General features: G+C 41.1%; 1 protein-coding gene across 1 annotated transcript; it reads right to left on the bottom strand.

Annotated features, from left to right (window-relative positions):
• Positions 1-196: 196 nt before the first annotated feature.
• On the bottom strand, positions 197-20,982 carry itpkcb (inositol-trisphosphate 3-kinase Cb). Its single transcript, XM_073487624.1, has 8 exons — positions 20,899-20,982; positions 17,644-18,954; positions 5,389-5,488; positions 4,947-5,160; positions 3,747-3,951; positions 2,833-2,934; positions 2,272-2,343; positions 197-2,130 (listed from the first exon to the last, which is right to left on the bottom strand). The coding sequence occupies exons 2-8, from the start codon at positions 18,775-18,777 to the stop codon at positions 1,921-1,923; spliced, it is 2,037 nt and encodes a 678-aa protein (XP_073343725.1). The 5' UTR covers positions 18,778-18,954; positions 20,899-20,982; the 3' UTR covers positions 197-1,920.
• Between the last annotated feature and the right edge of the window lie 560 nt (positions 20,983-21,542).

Genomic DNA, 21,542 nt, shown 5'->3' with positions numbered 1-21,542 from the left:
GCGGTAATTGTGTATATATACATAACATACATAAAAAACACAATATCCTGTTCCTCCCAGCCCATAGCAGTGAGATGAAAGGAAAAAAAGACACCAACTTTTGGGGATATTCACTAAAAGAAATGTGTAAACATATCAGTGTAGGGTTGAGTTGAGCGGAGAAACTCTGAGAACAAAAAACACAAACTCTGAAAACTCTTATTTCCAGTTTATTGCAATCCACGACCTGGACAAAGCAGGGAATTAATATCATGTTTCCATATGTGTTTTTGACTTTAAAATACACTGCCTTTTAAAAATACAAAATGTGGGTTTGAATCCAGTCTTCTTCCTTAGAAAGCAGCACCCAGTTTGAAAACCTGATAGTTTGCCATGTTATAAATATAGAGGATTTGTGGGCAAAGAAAGATAATACTTTGTAAACACTATTATTCACCTCTCCCAGTAGGTTTGCTTTTCAGAAGAGGAAAAACTGAATGTCTAAATTTGAATTCCAATTTCATGAAGTCAGATATCTGCAGCAAAACTGTGTGTGCTGAGTGAGCCACCCACGCACACACACCCAAACAGTGCTGCCTGACAGCGTCGAAGGACGTCTGGAAGACTTGTGTTCACCGACCTGCTGCATTCCAGTCAAGGGATGATAGATACGGTCACAAACATCTAAAGATAACAATGCGGTTTCTTTGTAAACTCTCTTCCATACAAAAATCAATCCCACAAACCTCCTCTTTAGTGTAGCTAAATGAGGCTTACAGCAATGTTTAAAAGTGATATTCTTGTATTTGAATCATAAATTTCCAGTTTCAAGATCACGTGTAAGATGAAACCTCACAGAAGCCTCAACAGACTCATCAGTTTAATCAGGTAAATCCAGTTTCATTTCACCCTTTGCACCATCGCTTCACTGCAAAACTCCCAAAGCAACACTGATCAAAGTGAATGAAGTGATGACAGCAAATTAAATCCATGTTAATCATCTGTAAACCCAGTATTTTACTGCTGCTGCTTCCCATCTTAAGACACACAAAGGCTTAATTTTTGTTCAATGGCTTCGTGAGGATCCATAGTGCAACAAATTCGAGACAAACACGGCTGCCAAGCTGCTTACTGTACAGTTAAATGAAAACAAAAGAAACGTCACTGCATTATCATACAAAAAATTCAAATCTTAGAAAACACTTTCTTCTCCTCACTTTGGGATTAAATCAGCTTACACTTGGGTGAACTCTTTGGAAGAAAAAAAAATATCAGGAGTCCACAGCACTGGAATGATCAAACAGCTCTTTCTTTAAAAAAGCGAGGCACACAAATCGTACAAACAAGGTCAGGAGGTTATACCAAGGCCATAAAAGAAACAAAATTAAATAAACTTGTATTTACACGCTGAGTTAGTTAACACGTGGTCTGACCAGTGTTTTTAGTGTTGTTGTATAGTTAAACATCAAAAATGGTCCATGATGAAAACAAAACTCCCGTTACCAAATGCTCCTCGAAGGCCGTGTGGAAGGGTTTCATACCTCTGCATCAAGTTCATGTTGGTGAGAGTGCTGTGTGCAAATCTGACCAACAGAGGGAGATGGTGAGGAGGGAGATGAGCCATGTTTAATGTCTTTAATGAAAAAGTGACTGTCAGAGGACAATATTCTTTCAAAATAAACCAGTCTATCACTTCTCCCTCTTTCTATTTCTACCCTTTGCATCAGCTCATCCACAAATGGACCAATGCATGACATCAGCCTTTGGCATATTCCACTTTGCAATAGAAATCCTGTGACTGTCTTCATCTTCTTCTTACACAGGTGGATAAAGACACTTAGATCATGGCGTGGTTCATGAAAAAGGTCAAACTGGTGGCTCTGTTTTCTCACAATCCACCATCTGGAGCAAAGTTTCACTGCAGTCTTCTAAGTCTCCCTCTCAAGGCGTCTGTGGGAGCATACTGCTGAAGATGTCTATGAGGTTGTCCAGTCCCCACAGGTAGCCGTCCTCCCTGTTGCCCTCCACCCAGGGAGTCCTGTGATCCAGGGTCCGAGGGTCCGGCAGAGGAACCGTCTTCCCGAAGTCAATCATCCACACTCGGGCCTTCCCCGAGGCGTCATGCACGAACAGCAGGGAGCTGCCCACGACCTGCCATGAAGAAACCGGGTAAACGGGTGAGTTTAGGTGTGTGAGCGATTCAACACGAGAGCTAATGACAGGATGATATTACAGATCTTGGACTTGGCCGACAGGTTTGTTTAGAAATTGTATAAACTCAGTGTGTCTCACCTCGTGTGTCCTGAAAAAGTGTGACTGCTCGAGAACTGAGCGCAGTTCCTCCAGCCGCTGCAGGTATAATTTCTAAAAAAAAAGAGAGAAAAATAAATGTTTTTGCAAACAGGAAGTTGCAAAATGGACCATAAAATATATTTTTTGTACTTCTTTCCTCCTTAACTGTTAGTCTAAAGCCCCATTCTCCCTCAATACATTTGAAAAACCACTACATATGGTAAATATGAAGCTACTCCCAGCAGGTGGCTAACTTAGCTTAGCATAAAGACGGGAAACAAAGGGAAACTGCTTGCCAGGCTCTATCCAAAAGTAACTAAATCTGACATCTCTATCTCTAGAGCTCAATAAATAACACATTATATCTTGTTGTTCCAATAAATGCAAAGAAATGGCACGTAAAAAACAACTATTTACACACAATGCCAGGCTAGCCGTTTTCCTACCTTTCCGGACTTTAAGCTAAGCTAAGCAGACTGACTGAAAGAAGCAATTTTCTCAAGATGTCAAACGTTTCTTGTTTTGCATTTACAAAATACAAGCAGTGAACTTGTAACATACCAGAATCTGAGTGTTGCCGCCTACAAAGTCCTCCAGGGCCTGCATCACCTGCTCCCTGTGCTTCGTCTTCTTAAAGTTGGTGTTACAAGTTCCATCAGCTTTCTGTAGAAAAAGATATTTTTTTTAATTCTCTCCTTGTATTATTATGTTTTTGATCTGCATGAGGATTAGACCTGCAACAATTACTCCATTAATCAATTAGTGGATCAAAAAAATAAACGTCATAGTTTCGGTCACTTCTTCAAGCAAAACTGTCAAATTTTTACCGGTTCCTGCTTTTTATGTAAGAATTTGCTGCTCGTCTTTGTTGTTTATGGGGGTAAATGAAGAGTATTTGGGTTTTGGCCTGTTGGTTGGACAAGAAGCAATTTGAAGATGAATTGAATGATTTTATAGACTATTTGATTAATCATTAATCGGGAAAATAAAAGATAAAATAATCATTAGTTGCAGCCCTAAAGAGGACAATAATGCCGTTCAGTTGGTAGTTTAAAGCTTCCTGATTGATGATGCAACTGGAAACAATCAATACTAACTTATGAACACATTTAAATTTCACTGCCTCAGCGTGACTGCTCATACCTGTTCGACTGGAAAATGTAGCCTTGGCTGGCTGCTTTAAATGCTCGCGGGGTGGAAGATCAGATATTTTTATTCCAGCCTGAGTAACATGCAAATCTACAGATATTGGTACAACCGGATAACCAGCCCAGGATTTAATTCTGAAAGAACAAACAGTCCTCTTTATGGCTGCACATCCAGCCAAAAAAACTTCAACAGACTGTTTTTGTTCTACTCCAGTGTGTTTGGTCTATCCAGCGATAAATATTTACTCCCTCTGATTCAGTTACTTCTAGTGGAAACCACATGTTTCCTCACTAACTCTGAGCGCTACAGCCAAGAGAACTGCTGACCTTAATGCCTTCGATGCGGAAGCCCAGGGTGGCTGTGGAGCTGAGCGTCTCCCTCCACTGCATGTATCTGGGTTTGAGGACTCCCTGCTGGGCCCTCTCCTGCTCAGTGGGGGCGCCGGGGTCCACTGCCACCATCTTGTCATACATGTCCTTCCGCAAACGTGGACGCTCTCTGGCTTTAATCAGCTCCTCCTCCAAGTACGTCCTGAAAAATAAAGAAGAAAGGTTATTTTTAATGTGTTCCTTTCCATTACTTCGCTATTTTGTCTTTATTTTTATTTATTATTTTTTATTCATACCATATTGTAATTTGACTGTATTACTGTGCTTTTATTTTAATAATAATAATAATAACAATAGTAAATGTATATATAAGTATATACATATATATGCTCCCTTCATACGGGGGTGTAGCTCAAAGTGCTTTACAATAAAGTGAAGAAGCAAGAAATTAAATAAAACCTGTCAAATTACAACTGCAAATGCTGCATGATTAAAACAAGCATTTAAATAAATAACTAACAAAAGAGGCAGCAAATTTCAGGCATAAGAACATTGAAACATGTAAAATATGAGAATAAACAAAGTCAATGTAGAATAGATGAGTTTTCAATTGTCATTTTAAATGAATCTCTTATACTTTTGTTAAGGAATTCCATATTTTTGGTGCACTGCTAAAAAGGCAGACATGCTGGATTTCTTATTTGTGTGATAGTTTTAATTTAAGAAAATGGTAGCAGAGGATCTAAGAGGCCATGAATGATTATAAAACAACAAAGAGTTGGTAATGTAGGCCAGTCCCAAGCCAGTAAGCGCCTTGTCAACAAATAACAGAACTTCAAAATCATCCTAAAAAGATATTTGGAGCCAGTGCAGATGAGCTAAAACTGGGGTGTTATGTTCTTTCTTTCCTGTTCTAGTTCAAGCCTGGCAGTCGACCGGCAAAGAGGACATTACAGTCGTCTAATCTATTTGAAATAAAAGCATGAAAAGTTTATTCCTGTGGAGTACGTAGTTTTCTACAAACACAGCCATTATCATTATTATATAAATGTTATAAAGAAGCGGAAAACTGGTGGGAGTAAACTGCGTCTAAGTGTGTAAAAGGTCATTTTCAAGGCTCACAGCGTCTCCCAGAAGCACAGGATAAAAATGTTCTGGAGTGTTTGTTTTTTTTCTTCATCCAGTGCCGAGTCGTACCTGCTTCCCATCTTACAGTCCATGATGGAGGGCGAGTCGAAGTCTGCCAGCAGGTCATCCATCAGATTATAGTCCTGCTCGTCTCTCTGGACCACACCATAATAACCAGGCACGTGAGGGCGCAGGGTGTCTTTCATCAGCTTCTGTAGGCACTGCTGCTCACACTCGCAGTATCGCTTCAACAAGCGGCCGTACTCCCCAGCCTGGAAGTTACCTTAGAGACGGACACACACAGAGAAGATTAAAGACCAAAGATAACATTTTGTTCTTCCCCAAATCTACACAGTGCACCTTTAAAGCCACCTCACTATTAATGCAACATCACTGTTAAGTTGCTCTATAGTATATATTGTCTGTCATGTATGTTGTACAGCAGAATATAAGCTTCTTGTTGTACTTGAGTATCACTACAATGACAGTAAAGTTGAATTGAATTGAATACCTGCATGGCCAGCTAGTTGAACCCACGGGTAACGCTTCTTGAAGGACACGACGAAGGGGGACCAGTGAACCATGGTCTTCAGTTTCTGCCACGACTTATTCTGGAAAAAGAAATAAACGTCATCCTTTTGTTCCAGACAGGCGTGGACCGTCACACAAGAGACAAATCTGAAGCTCTGATTAATCAGCGCGAGGGTTTCTTTTCTGCTCAGACAAAAGCACTGAGCTAAATACAAACCAATAGAATGATTATCTATTAAAGGAAAACACACCCTGTAGTGTGCGCGCGCACACACATACACACACACCAGTAGACATTGGACAGATCCTCCCCTTCAGCCAAGGCCAGGTGCACAACGTACGTGACACAAAGCCCATTCATAAAACATTTACTAAAGCCACCAGTGTGGTGTCGTAAAACAGAACCTTACAGTCCACAACTGTGTGTGCAAGTGTGTGTGTGTGTGTGTGTGTCATGGTTATCTTTGTTGGGAAACACCAGAGCAAGGACAGTGTGCAACAGGGTCTTTGACGCAAGCAATCTGAGAGGAACATGACATGTATTGATTAGAACAAGTGTGTGTGGGAAATCACAACAAACGGACAGCCAGTTCAGGATAGGAATGTGTGTGTGTGTCTGTGTGTGTGTGTGTTACATCACAGTAGATATTACTGACTGGAAAATGATATCATTAAATATTTCTCTTGAATCTTTTTATGCCTACCTTATGTAAATTCATGTTTACCACAGAAACGATGATGATAAAAAAAACAAAACGAGAAAACGGTCTGTCAGAGGCAAAAACGTGAGTAATAAAAGCGCCTGGACAAGAGGCTATAATAATAAAACTAATCTTTTTATTACCAAATAACGTCTGTGAGTGACTGTGCTGCTCCCCGCCTGGCCTATCTCTGCCATGTTTACATGTCAGCCTATCTCTACTCTCATCGCATGCATTCCTTCCACAGCTACTCCGGTGAAACTCTGTCACAATAAAACAGTCCACATACAGGAATACACACACACATACACAGCGGAAACTGCGGCTCTGTGTTTGACTTAGAAGGAAAAAAAACATGATATATGTGAGTTTAAGGAGGGCTGTTTTGCAACTCGAAAAGGTTTTAAAGCCAGAAAAATGTCCTCTTTGACTGCTTTACAATCCAGAATTATGACAGAAAAGAGGTTAAATATTTAGAAGCATTACGACTATAAAACTGTTCCAGGTGATTCTTTTTCATCGCCATCTTTAATCCTACACACATAAACCTTTTACTAATGTGATTACAGCCTTCTAGTTCGGGATTTAAAAGATAAAAAAGTGGAGATTTTCAGATTGTCCGACAGAATTCAACAGCTGTGTTCCTCCGTCTGCGTCTGTGCTCCATCAGACAGCTGGTCAGTGTCAGGACTTCAGACAGACAGACACGAGAGTAATGAGAGTGAGTACTAGACACCTGTGACCTGAGCCTTCAATCACATCAACGGATTAACCCTGACATAACCTCTGCCTCTTCAGGGCAAAACGCCGCTGATGAAAACATGTGAACACCGATTGCATTTCTCCAAATTTGCAACGTGGAAACTACATATTGTACCACAAGATCATTTCCTCCTGCTCATTTGGACATGACTCAATAGTAATCGAACCAAAATCAGTCCTTGTGACCCGTGCAGGACTCATGGGGCCTCGTTTCACAAATCCCTTTTGTGCAGAAGCCCTAGATCACATTTGTTAGATTTTCTATGGTGGGCAGCAAAATTTCTGGATATACTCTTTTCTTTTCATTTTCCACAATCTGCCTCTGACATCAGTGGTTCATTTCAGCCTGGTAAGGTGGATGACTACCATGTGCCTTCTCAGATTTTTGGTTCTTGGTAGTGATTAGTTCCACCTTAAATTGTAACAGCTACCTACCCCCAATATCTCCTCTACATTGATGGGGATTTGTTTTTTGTTTATGCATGCCTTCATTCAAATCTTTATCTTTTGCTGCAACAACAACCTCGTCTTTAAACTCTTAAGAGGGTGAAAATACTCAAATATAAAAAGACTAAACATCTCCCAGTCATTCCAGTATGTATCCTCCTTTCCATGTTTATAACAGGGGCATCAACAAGGTTTATACATGAAGTTCCCAACGTGCTTACGTTAGATTTATAAAACACCTGTGATCTTTGACTCTCAAATCTACTTAAATTGACGGCACTTGCCCTGAGATTTGCCGTTACATAATGCCAGCACAAACAAGGGCTTAGTCAGCAATACAGACGAAACAGAGGAGAAAATCAAACTGTTTCGAAGACGAGGTCACGGCAATGGTAGACAAGACTGAAGCCAGGCAACACATATTAATCTGTAGACTAAATAGTGGGTTGATAAACGACGTCAAACATGCAGCTTAGGAGTGTGTCTACGCTGCACATTGTTCATAAAGCTTCCCAACGACTTCCCAACCCTGGAAATGGACTCATCCGAGGAGCATGTGAATGCAGCAATGATTCCAGTGAGCCCAAACTGCAATACCCCCGCATAACCAGCAGAAAAAAACACAAAAAAAACAACAGAGATAAGATCACTTCCACGTTACAGTAAGGTTTTCTGCAGAAAAATATCAGATGAGCATAAAATGCAACACACCTCCCAAATCTTTTACCACATAAAAGACAACAAGCACTCCACCCAGTCTGTACAGTAAAACTGTCGCCAGAGGTTGGCCCCCGCAGAGCTGCTGTGAGGGATAATTATGAACCTGTTGTAAACCTAAGACAGTCTGAGGATGCGTATGTACTCTCGACATGTTTACCTTAGTTTATCCATCAGTTGTTTTTCAAGTAATCGAACTTGATATTTAAGGTATGTTCAAAGGTGCACTATGTAGTTTAGGGGAAGATTTTCAGTGACTGATTCTTTTATGCCTAAACAAACTAAATAAACAAGCTCTTCATTTTCATGACTGAATAAACTCAATAAACTGACAAAAGGATAACAGGAAACACAACACAATTTCAGACTATTTTACTTTGTCTATATTTGGCGGACCCTGCCACCTTTGTAGCTTCTGGGGACCTTATATTCCTCTGAGATCAGCTTGTTTATTCAGTTATGGAAAAAGAGTTTGTATTATCACCTCATTCATTTTGTAAATATTAAAAGTCTGAGTTTGAATTTCTTCTCCAAAACTACACAGTGCCCCTTTAAACTGGCCTTTTTGGGGGTGTGTGTGCAAAAATCCAATAGAGTAAGATCACATACGACATTATAAATGTTCTGTGTTTATGTAAAACTGCCAAAGATGGACGTCTCCTGCCTGTTGGACCAACACACTGTAGTTACTGTAAATAGCTAAAGATCTGTTTTAAGAAACAGTCAACACTGTAGTCTAAAAATAATCTCCTGAAATAACACCGGTTTGTGGACAAAACACCAACCTATTAGACCACAATAACCACAGGGTCTTTTGATTTTTCCATTATTTGCTTCATTTCTCCTCATCTGACAGGTGAAAGTCTGGGGGGGGGGGTCGACGGGAGAGGAAGGTGAAGCAGACACCCACACCTCCAGCCTCTCTTCTTTCACTTCTCTTATCCAACATGCCATCAGGCTCTCTCACTAATTGCTTCAAGCTGACAGCCTAATGTGTTTCCTCTGTGGGGTCAAGTATATCAGACTAAAATTACCGGTCGCAGCCGGAGCTAATGCTGCTAATGTTCTGCTGGAAATGGAGGCGTAAAAGCAGAGAATCACGACAACTTCTAAATAAAAAAGGCTGGACTGTTGTTTGATTTCAAACTGAGCAAACTGTTGGTGTGTTGCTGTCTCATCCTCTCTCTTCAGCCCACACAGGCGAGCTTTTTAAACACAGAGGTCACATTCCACCTCTCGCAGTCCAACACTCACCATCTCCGCGTTTTCTTTTATATAACTCCCGAATATATAACAGGGATCATGTCGTCTTTCTTTGTTTGCTATGCTTCCTCTACATTCTGCAGAGCTCTGACGCTGATGAGTGAGCAGTCAACTTTCCTTTTTTATTTTTTTTTGTATTTTATTTTCCCCCACTTTAAATCAATGGGAGGTCTTGTCTCCAAACAATTTTCCTCAATCAAGCGCCATTTTGTCCTCCCAGTATTTCCTTGACTCCCATCTTCTCTGATATTTGTTGCCCTTCTCTCTGAGATTTTGGGGTTGGAATGCCGGGAATGTTTCTGGTGCTTGTTACCTCTGCCGGGGTCTCTCTGCAGTTCACAGGACAACAACAACAGCCATTTAGAAATTTCCCTGTTTGTCAGAAATTTCCCCGTTTGCAGGACAAATAAAGGAATTCTGATTCTGATACTGGAAGAAGTCACCCTGACCACAACATTGTGTCTTTACGGGCTTCCTCTTCTCTTCAACCTTTCCACCACACACATCAACTCTATTCATTACACATATGATCAAGGCGGGCCGTAAGACTGTTGAACTCTTGAACCTTCAGGCTTGTGACTATTAGCCCTTCTCCAAACACATGTCCTGGCTTGATTTGATGCGTCAGGGATTTGCGTTTTCATCACAACAATGTTTGAAGGTGTCGTCCAACTGATGACGTACCTCCTTACTATTGTTTACTATTGCACTTTCTAAGTTAGTTGGTGGCCAGCTATCTTATCATCACTGATTTTATGACTGTTTTCAGGATTTTGCTTGCCGTCTACAGCTTATTGCTGAGATGGGTTGATGAAGTAGATCTCCACGAGGAAAAGGAAGCGACCGTTTATCCCTGAATGATGATGACGGCCATCTGATGTCACCGCAACCTGCTTGAAGGTGGTCAGGCATGCTTTAAGCAGAATCAGGAGGTCCATTTTGTGCGCAACTCGCCATGTTTAAACTGGCGAATGGAAACGCAAATCAACTCAGCAGAGCCAAAATTACAGACAGAAAAGCTGTGCTGTAAAGCATTTCTTGCGCCATACTAATTCAGATATCACTTTACCTTTATACAGCTATTACTTACTGGTTACTTCCTGTTTACATTCCTCTTGACATATATTTGTTACTGACATTTGTACCTCCATACGCCACATTATAACCTGTTCACTACCTGTTTACAGGCTGTTTAACCATCACAGTATATGCTTTAATTAGTGCACTGCCTATCTAATACCCCTCTTCTGAGTATTTAATCTTATTTTACTGTTTTATATTTTTATATATATCATTCTATTCCTATATTTGAATTTCCAAACTATTGTATGTCTTTGTCTTAGATTCTAATGTTTACTTGCTTAATTTTCTTTGTAAAACATTGTTTTAGCATTGTTGGAGTTAGCCTGAGAATTAAGAGTTGCATTGCCTAAGACCGCTTCACTGAACAAGACATTCATCAACCTAACCTGTTATTTTTTGACGCAATGTGCTTTAAGGGAAAAATGCTTTTGAAACCAAGTTTTTCAAGTATGTCATATCTGCCATAAATACAGCTATAACTAGTTTTTTTTTTTGCTAGTTTCAATGACAGCCATTACTTAAAGGTTTCTTCTCAAACTATATTCTTGATAGCTAAACACAGGAAAATTATTTTTTCTTCAAAGTTAGTTTTTATCAATGATAACTCATAGTACTGAGTACTAACTGTAAGAATTTAACAAATATTGCTAGGCTTCATGTGTCTGGTAGGATAATCTTACAGTTACATGTACATTAAAAAGCCTTTAACATCAATATTAGTAATTTGAACTTTTGTTTTTAAGACTCTTTCTTTGATCAGCTGGCTGCTAGGATCGGACAGTAACCAAAATTATATATCTGCCCAAATATGACGATACACGATATTATCGGCGTTGAGTGGTGGTGGTAGCGGTTAATATCAAATAACAAATTAATATTAAATAGTAACATATAAATTAGATATGCAGTAGTAGAGCAGTTCTTCTCAGGTAAAGAATCACAATAGCACTTATTACACCTTGGTACACCTAGCTTAAAATTAATGCAAACTAATACAAACAGGTGTTTAGTTTGTGTTGCTGTTATTTTGCATCACAATACCTCTCAATAAAAAGTATTAGTTTTAGCAAGGTGTAGCTAATAAACTGGCAACTGAGCAAATTTGTGAGATAAAAGGAACACAATTCAAGTCTGAGAAATTAACTGATTACATTAAGTATTACAGTATTACAGACTGAAGCATGGTTGGCTTACTGGCTGCTTAACCCAGATAAAGAGATCATCACAGCCACACAGGACTGACTGCATACTGTGTGCCAAACACACCGTCACACACTGTAACAAGAGACCAGGATATCAAATCACATAACATTTGAATACCCAAACCTGTCGCATGCATTTGATGCAATCAGCCTTTGGGTCATCTTTCTGGAGAACCGTGACGTTAGCAATTAGATTTGACTGACTGCATTCAAACCTGTATCGCCGCTCGGGATAAACTTGCCACTCTCCATATCTTACCTGGCAGACGGAGCAATAGTGGAGGAGGAGGCAGGCGGTGACACAAGCACACACGGCCCCGGAGAGGAAACGGGAACGCAGCCAACGCAAAATACTCCGCACCATCAGTGCAGGGTCTCCACTGGCGAGCACTACCAGGGGTGTGTGCCTCCCAGTCGGCCTGAGATCCTTCGTAACCATCTATTACCCAGTGTAAGCTCCTAGCTCCGTCTTATTCCAGTTTCAGTCAGGCTGTAAACCCTCGCTGTAAAATGAGGCTTGTGTTGCCTGGTAAACTAATCCTCCTCTGTTATAAGCTCACACTTGTTTCTCACAGTGACCCCCCCTCCTTCTCTACAACCTACTTTTGTCATCCCAATTCTCAATTTCTCCTGTTTCAACATCCTGTCACTCCTCCCTTCCTCTCTTTAACACTTTCTCAATACATGATAACGTCTTTGCTGTCATCAAGCACATACCTGTCAACCTCAAGCTGTCATTTCTCTCTTTCTTTCTATCGTCTGCCTGCTCGAACAAGCCCCCTTCTCTTTTACCTCCTGCACTAAGTCATTCCTCCTCTCCCCCTAAAGGTACGGACGTTCACACAATGAGCCGTCTTCTCTCTCTCTTCAGTCTAACCTTTGTACGTCTCCTTTCTCTATCTCATCCTCCTAATCCCCACAGGGCCTATCCTGAGCCCCACGCTGAGGCTGAGCCAATCTCCTGCCAGATTCATGACCGATTGGCAGCATGGGGGTAGGGACAACAGGCCTTCCCATACCCTCCCAGTACTCTCCTTTTGTCTGCATGACAAATTCCTCACTACTATGTAGCTTACAGAGGTGTGTGCATGTGTGTGTGTATGTGTATGTGTGTATGTGTATGTGTATGTGTATGTGTATGTGTGTGTGTGTGTGTGTGTGTGTGTGTGTGTGTGCGTGTGTGCAGAACCTGTCAGACAACTATCATCAGCTACAGGAGTGACTACATATGCTTACACTACATGGTGTTTTCAGGTACTGTCAGAGCTCTTTTCTGAAAAACTAGCTGATTTAAAACCACATCCCTTTCCCCTTACTCAAGTGTTCGAGCAGCTCAGCTGTGGTGGGCCACTGAATGTTCAGGAGACGCTGGCACACCTTTAAAAGATCGGCGAAAACCCATCTTCAGATAGAGACTTCAGATAAAGATTAAATAGTGATATGACTGCTGTTGCAGCTCAAATTTATGTCAGATGATATGCTCTTCTGTGAAAGTATCTCCAAAAACAATCTTGTTTTCAGCTTCATGGCATTGTATTTTTAGCTAAACCAACTGGGTTTATGAATGGTTTATTTAGCCTGAGAAGTAATCGAGTTTTCTCAAAAGCACAAAGGAAGTCTCAATCTTTCCGTTTATCTGTTTCTCTTTTTCATTGGCCACTGACAATATACAGTAGTGGAGGAATGAAGCAAAGCACATTTACAAAACTAGGAACCGGTGCACCTAATTTTTTCATTTGGGTGCACCAGCTCATTATTGAGGTGCACCCAATAACACATTTAAATTACATTTCTTAACCCTTAATGACTTTAAATAGGAATAAAAGTGCAGATAATGTTTCTCTTCACTAATATCACAGCACATGCAACAAGAAATTGCGATAACCTCAGAAATTTTTTATGGTCTACATTTTTCTGGCTGCTAAATTTCAGGCGCACCAGTTTTTTGTCTCGCCTGAAAGATTTTTGGGCGCATGTGCGACCAAAACATTCGCACCCTGGAGCCCTGATAATGTCACTCTTTATACCCTACTATGCTAAAAAAGGCAAATACTTTAGTTTTACTTCACTACATTTATTGGACTTTTTATTTTCCCTATTATAAGTTTACATACAAAATATATGAGCCAATAAAGTGTGTTGCATTGTTACTGATTAAACTATCCAACAGAACATAAAATGGTTAAATTTAGCTCCATCTCAGCAAACTACTAAAGTAAATTACTGCTTTGCTACACATTGATGCATCAGTAATATTTATCCATTGATAAAATATAATAGTTCTCACAGGGTCTATTTTCTGCATTGAGTACTTTTACTTTTGTAAGTACATTTTGCTTACATAGTTTTCCTTTAACACACTACGTTGAACTTTTAAGTCGTTCTAAAACCGTTTAAGTTAATATTGATGCCTCCTCATGACATAAGCAAATGACACAATCAGCAATAAGATTAGCCATTTCTGCACAATTATGATAGCTACTCTAAATGCCTGTCACCGGGTCGGATTCCGACTTATCTGGGTTTGACAAGTCATAAAATTCAAACTTTGTTTCATGGCAGAGTGCTGAGGATGAATTGTCTAGTCTCACAGCCTGAGGAAAGAAGCTGCTCCCTAGTCTGGTGGTACCGCACTAAAATAAAGTTAACTTTGTTTCATCCTCACTTTTGGCCAGAATGAACAAAAGATTAAAGTTCCTTGTCATAGCTTTAAGTAACATCTTTAATGCTAGACTGGCTTGTAATGAAGCATTTCCACGTGGTTTTGCTACTTTTACTTAACTGAATACTTCCTCTGACGCTGCACGTGGTGTTGATTTAAATCTAATGGAAATGTGGGTCCAAACAAACAAACATCTTACACAGTATTACTTTCCTTTCTTTGCTGTGCAGCATGGGTTTTGCGTATAAGTACAGTGGGAGTGATGAGTGGGACTTTGTATAATGGGTGCTGCGGAAAACAACTCTGACATTGTGGCTCATGTGAATAAGCATGCATAAATACGAATCACGTGTAGGTTACGTGTTCAGAGTTTCAGTGTCTGTCTGTGCTCTGTTTTGTCTGCTTACGCTAATTTTCCTCTTGTTTTCTGTTCCACTGTATGTCTCATGGTGTTTCGGGGCAATATATTAAGCTTTTGTGCAATGCGGGGGGGGAGAAAGAGTGTGTCATAAGGGAGGAGAGTTATCTGATAATAAGTTATAAAATAATATGCGCATTGTTGGCTGCCGACAGTTGTAGGAATTTTAATCTAACATTCAAATATCAGGGACAGAGTAGATACTGTCTGGTGTGTGAAAAAGAGAACAAGACAAGAAGGAGAAAAAAAAAAGTACCATATATGGCAAAGACGTCGCCTAGCAACCGGCTCTGCCTTCAGCCCAATTTTCCATGACACACACTGAACTCTGAATGCAAGACGGCATCGCTGCGAGTGTGTGTGTCTCTGAGTATGCATGTTTGAGCAAGAATCCGCTCACGTCACACAGCGTACAAAATGTACCTGGTTTGACTGGGAGCTGACGGTGTGGCCGCAGCTTTTTTAAAGCCGATAACAACAATCAATCAACGGCCTCACCCCTATAAATTATATAGCTTTAACTCGACTGCGAGCGGGCAGAACGTATCCACTGAAACCCGGCTCTTATCAGACACCACAGGCCAGCGTCATCCTGTTTGTCACAACAGCTCAAGTGCAACTCCTCAGGTTGCTCATTTCCTGGCTTTCAGTGTCGAAGCCAGGAAATTACACTGTCCACTGACCAGCTCATTCAAATTATCATTACAGTAAGTGGTAGCCAATGAGCATGTGTGCCGTGTGGAGAAATGTGACAGCGAAGACTGACCTAGGACAAACATTATGAATGTTAAAACCAGAGTTAGATTATTCTTTTTTCTTCAGTCGATATTTTAGAAACCTAAATGTTGGAAATCAACATATGCTCTGACACCAAACAACCGGAAAAAAGGAAATATAACATTATTTTTTTTAATATAGTCAGGTTGCTGGTTCCATTCAAAACCTTCAAAACCTATTTTTCTATGATTTTATAACATTGTAAACTGAATCTCGGACAACCAAGACATGTAAAGATATCACCTTGAGTTTTGGGAAATGAAAATGGGCATTTTCCACTACTTTCTGACTTTTATAGTTGAAATACATAATTTAAGATAAATCAATAATGATAGTCATCCTTAGTGTCAGCCATAAAGATGTGAGTGTGGTAAAAACTAATGATGAGGGCAGAACTTCTGTGGATCAAAAATGTTTTACAGTTTCAACTGGTTGACATAATTTATTTTCATTTTTAAAAGTCATTTAATTTTCTTTTATTTAGTGATGCAAGACACGACTAAGCGTATTACAAGACACGACAGGCAGGATTTATGTTCATTTTATGCTTCATCTGCACTAATTAAGATAACATTATATGAAGATAATAAAGTCGAGCTTGTTTGTTTGCTGTGATTATTGTAAGATTGTGTTGTATCTATGTTTTGCCTTTTTTCTCCTGTCATGATTTGACTTGTTTTATCATCGTTTCAATGACTAATTTAACGTCTTGCTACAAGATAACAGCTGAAAATTTGATTAACGCTAGCACATTTACACTGTTGCTGATCAAAGTGTACTATCCCTTTAAAAATAAATAACACATAAATATGGTTAGAGTGTTAAAGTGGCAGCTCTAGCCTGTCACATTTTTCTCTGTGTCGTGTCTCCCTCTTTCTCTGGAAAAACTAAATAAAATACCAGATGAGGGTGGACCCTTTGCGGTGGAAAAATAACTGGGGCTAGATTATTAAAAAATGACCTAAGTACAGCTTCTGCCAGGTTTTGTGCAGCACAATATGAATGGCATGCTGACAGTTGATCATCTTTCAACGTTCATGCTAGCTGACGTGGCCTGAAGAGAAAACCTGGACATACAGGATTCACACGAGAAGAGAAGTGGAGACATCCTGTTTTTAAGACTTGTGTCATTCCAGGCATTTATAGCCAGCAGTGCATCAAAGCCTCCTGACTCTGGAGGGGGGGGGGGGTCATCACGACTTCCTACTTGGAAACTTCAAACTGCATCTCATGTCTGGAGGAGAGGAGACCTATAAACCCCGGGGGCTGTAAACTAACTTCTAGATTGCTCTGATAGCATCTGCGAAGTCTGTTTTTATGTGAAGTGTACAGTGCTGAAGTGGCAGCTGTAATGGGATGACTAATTGTACAAACATGCATTCAGACGCTGTTTTAATGGCACTGCAGTTGAGCTCATCAAAAGCAATTTGATCATGAGCCACGGGAGTAGAAGGGATACAGAAGCGGGGGTTGGAGATGAGAGTCAGTTTCCTCTTCTTTGGTTTAAATTTGTTTTCACCATGTTTTATTATCAGGGTTTAGAGAGTCAAGCCGTTCAGGCTTGGAACCACATTTGACAAATGAATTTTGTCATCGGGAACAAACAAAGCCACAAAAACCTCGAGACACAACTCCAACAAACCTCCTGATTGACTGGAGTCTTATATTTGACATTTGCACGGCAGCACTTCAAGGATGATCACATCCTGGGAATTAACTACCTTAAAACATCAATATGACAGTTTGAACAGCCTATATGAACTGATGGAGACTGATGTGAATGCCATTGTTCAGTGTATGTTTGTGCACGACCGCTGAACAAAAAATAAATATGGAAATAGATGCGTGCCTGTGGCAAATGTTGTTGGACATGGGGTTGTTGACCTGCATGCGTCCTACATGCAGTGTGTGTGTGTGTGAGGATTTGCAGATGTTAATATCAGTTCTACTTCATTGTGTATTTGCAGGTGTGTAGAGGCCCTTAACAACACACTGTACTGTATGTCTGCCATGATATGAAGCCAATGATGCAATATTTGCATGTGTAATTTTTGGAAGCCAAAGCAGTGAGACCCATTTATCAGCTCTCTACAGAGTGCAGCTGACAGGCCATTAACCTAAAGAAAAACTGCATGCTGTTGTTCATAGTTATTGAACTGCACAGTCAATATCAATCACTACTTTGCTTGTGAAAGACACTCACCCCTGTCCCATCGTCCGGGCTGCACAGAGACCGGCCCGGAGACAGACTGGACTCGATGTCGCTCCCTGTGAAGTCGTCCTCGGACTCCTCGAAGGACGAGGCGGAGGACAAGCCGATGGAGGAGGAGTTGGACAGCTTCCTCGGGGACCGCATCAGCGCGGGGGACCCTCCGCAGCCGCTGTCCGAGCAGGGGGACTCGTCATCCGGGTGAGGGTCCAGACACGAGCCGGTGCTGAGCTCCGTGCGGTCGCTCAGCAGGGCCGGTGTCCCCTGAGAGCGGGTCGGACTGGGGTCTCTGGTTATGATGAGTTTCGGGATGGTTCCTGGGTAGCTTTGGCCTCCTGTGGGGCCATGGGGGGCCTGATTAGAGTCCTTTTCACCCGGACAGCAGTTGTTCTGGTCTCCGGCTGCTTTGGGAGCGGAGCTACAGTCAGTTTTTGTCATGTTAGCCTCCGCCACCGACAGCCCGCCGGCCAACGCTTTATCCGGGGGCAAGTCAGACAAAGTCCGCTCAGTGTCCGGGTCAGAGGTGAGCAGCGGGGTTGAACTCACACTAGTCCCGGTTAAATCTCCAACTTCACCCACAATACGACCCTGGTTGTTTCCCCCCAGTGGCTGATCTTCCATGGCCCTCGTCGGGGGGTCCGAGGCATTGTCCTCTCGCTCGGGTTTCGGCTCCTCGCAGCCCGCTCCGCTGACTTCTCCGGTCCGCCTTTCCAAACCTGACGCATCGGACGGGCCAGCCGCTGCCTCTCGGTTCACAGCCTCGGTGTTATCATCTAGGCCGGGCGGTCTCTCAAAACAACCCGGGGATGCTTGGTGTTCCCCACTCGTCGACACAACCTCGTCCCTCGGCAACTTTCCTACTCTGTGATCGCGGCGCGCCGCTGGATCTCCGGCTCCGTTTCCGCAACCTAAATCCGCTTCTGTTTGGCTGGAGTCTCGCTTTCTCCTCCCCAAACACGACAGCACTTTATTTTTCATCGGATTCCTGTTTAACTGGTCACTGGTCCGTCGCTTCTCTCCGCTCCTAGGTCTGCGGATACGGAGCCGCTGGGCTGTCTCGCCTGCTTTCCATTTCGCTCTGCCAGGGGTGGCGGCGCTGTGCGAGAGATCCGAGCGCGTTTGGCCCATCCTGCATGCCGTAGTAGTAACACTGGCCCAGACACACCCTCGTTGGTTGATCTTGAATAGTTAAAAACCACTTAGACTGTGACTCCTACTATGTACAGTAAGCCATTACTCACACAATCCACTCATTAAGCCTGGGAAATTTTACATTGCTCCATGCTTTTCTTCCATTGTCTGAATCTGTGAGGACAAAGAGATGATGAATAATTCAGTAAACACATTCAGTGCATGAAAAACACCCTGCTTTAAACAACACACCCTCTTACCTACCTTCAAGTGCATTAATCAGACCCATAATGTAATCATTAACAGCACACATAAAGCCAAAGTCAACACTGGCTGTCATTAATCACTGTCTGGCTCATTAATCTGTGATTTATAATCAGCTCTGATATTCAGATCTGATTTCCTGGAGGCAAAGAAACTGACAGGGGAAAGTCAAATCAAGTAACCAACACCGAGAGTATATTCACAGGAAAATATGACAGGATTTAAAATATACCAGTAAAGTAAATAAATTCAAGGTAAATTCTGGGAGTTTCAGACTCAGTTTCACCAGAGTTAGTCAGTGTAACACTGCCCTCCAGTGACTGGACACTGTGTCCTTGTCCAAGTAATTAATTAATTAATTAATTAATTAATTAAAGGAGCACTAAAATGATTAATCAGAAGAGAAAGATCTTCAGTGACTGATTTTAATGCCTCATCCAACAAAATAAACAAACTCTCTTTGTTTGTATTACTAAATAAACTGAATAAACAATCTGACCTTAAAGGACAACACAATGTCATTCTGTTTTACTTTATTTATATTTGGCGGACCCTGCCACCTTTCTAGCTTAAAACAGTATTCTGGGGACCTTATTCTCCTCTGAGAACGGCTTGTTTATTCAGCTATGGAAAACATGTCTATTATTACCTCATTAATATTGTAAAGATTCAAATACTGAGTTTAAATTTTATTCTCCAAAACTACATAGTGCCCCTTTAATACTGCATTTTTATTTAGATCCAAGCTGCTGTCTCTAAGTCATGATGACGTATTCATTTGTCCAAATAAAACCACAAGGCGTGTTGACGAAAACACTATTTTTAGCCAGTTCTTCATTTAACAACAAGTGTTCGGCTCCAACTAAGGAGCATTTTCAGTAGCAAATCGATTAATCTTTCACTTTTTATGATTGCATTCGTCTTTAGTCACAACTTCCAGCCGACTGAGAGCTGTTCACAATTTTACACAGCTGTGAGATGGCAGCTGTCATCCTATTAAAGACACATTTCGTCATTTTACAGGACACACAGCGCAGCATCCTGGAAACATTCACAGCATTTTTAAAGTCGACTACTGAGTGTCATTCATTGTCATTTACTGTGGCAGCGTTGCAGTCACCCTGCTGTCAGAGAGGAATGCTCTCAGATAGGAAATGAGACAGGAAGGATAACAATGGAAAGAACAGCTCATATTGAAACACACACACACACACTTCATACTGAAGTACATTCTTGTGTAATGAATATCATAAATAATCATACATGATGACTCACGCCGGAGTAAATGACTGAGAGTCTTGTGCCACGCCAACATTAATTGGATCCTTTTAAACACAAGTGTATGTGGACATGCACGGATGCACACGCAGCAAACAGTGACACACACTTTATGGGAAGATGGTCACTCCTTGGCAAACATGTCTAACACAAAATGATCTGTGACTAAATGACAGTATCGTCTTTCATCTGGTGTCTATATGTGTAATCACTTGGACAAGCCATGAGGCCACAGTGGACAACATTTAAATAAAAATGTCTTTATATACATTGAGGGCAGCATTAGTATACTTTGCATTTTGGGGATATAGTTAGATCTTTAACAAAACATTGCCTGGTGAAGTTCAGGTGGAAAACTTCTTCTTAAATGTATATATAGTGAGATTTTAAGCCTAGGTGACAATACAGAGACAAATGACAATATACAGGACTTCCTAAAGCTGACCTTAAAACTGGCAAAAGAAGAAACTATACTAGGTTTCTGAATTTTCAAAACAATGAAATATGATGTTTAATTTACTGTGACTTTGTAGGTAAGATCATTTGACACATTGTAAAACTATAAATCAGACTCACCGGACAGATCCTCCCGAGTTCCTCATCCTGTGTGAAGCAGCTGTTCAATGCCTGCAGTGATGTGGAGGTTTATAACTTACAGCAGGAGGGGGATGTGCCTGCGGCTTATCTCTTTAGCTAGCAGTGTGTGCAGTGCTGCTGCGTGGAGCATGTGGTTTAAGTGAAAGAGGAAATGCTTGTCAAAACAGGGGCAGGTCTTTGCTAACATTCAAGCTCTGATACTGCATCTGACAACCGTGGTGACAGCTAGCCGGCTAGCTAGCTATCTAGCTAGCTAAAGACTCGAACTAGCTAAACTCAAATTAAAGCGGTGAAGTTAAAACGTAATTAACTCGTTAAATACAGTTTTTAAGAAGTGACCACAACATCTGGCCATTGGTTTAAATGTTAACACCCAAATTAAAGTGTTTTAGTCATAAATTGTGTCTAAATACCGTTATGACAGCACGCGACATGTGGGTAAGGTGGCTTTAAAGGTGCTGCCTTCAAATGCTCCCGGAAATCTCCCTTTGGTGACTTTATTGAGGACATTTAAAGAAAACAATGTTTATTTTTTAACTGGCAGACATAAAGTTGACACACCCTTTAGTCAGCCCAGCAGCTTAAATTAAAGTGACTCTACAAAATAAAAGTGACATTATGAA

Source organism: Pagrus major, chromosome 2 (genome assembly GCF_040436345.1).
Source record: "Pagrus major chromosome 2, Pma_NU_1.0".
NCBI lineage: Eukaryota > Metazoa > Chordata > Actinopteri > Spariformes > Sparidae > Pagrus > Pagrus major.
This window is presented reverse-complemented; position numbering and strand designations above follow the sequence as displayed.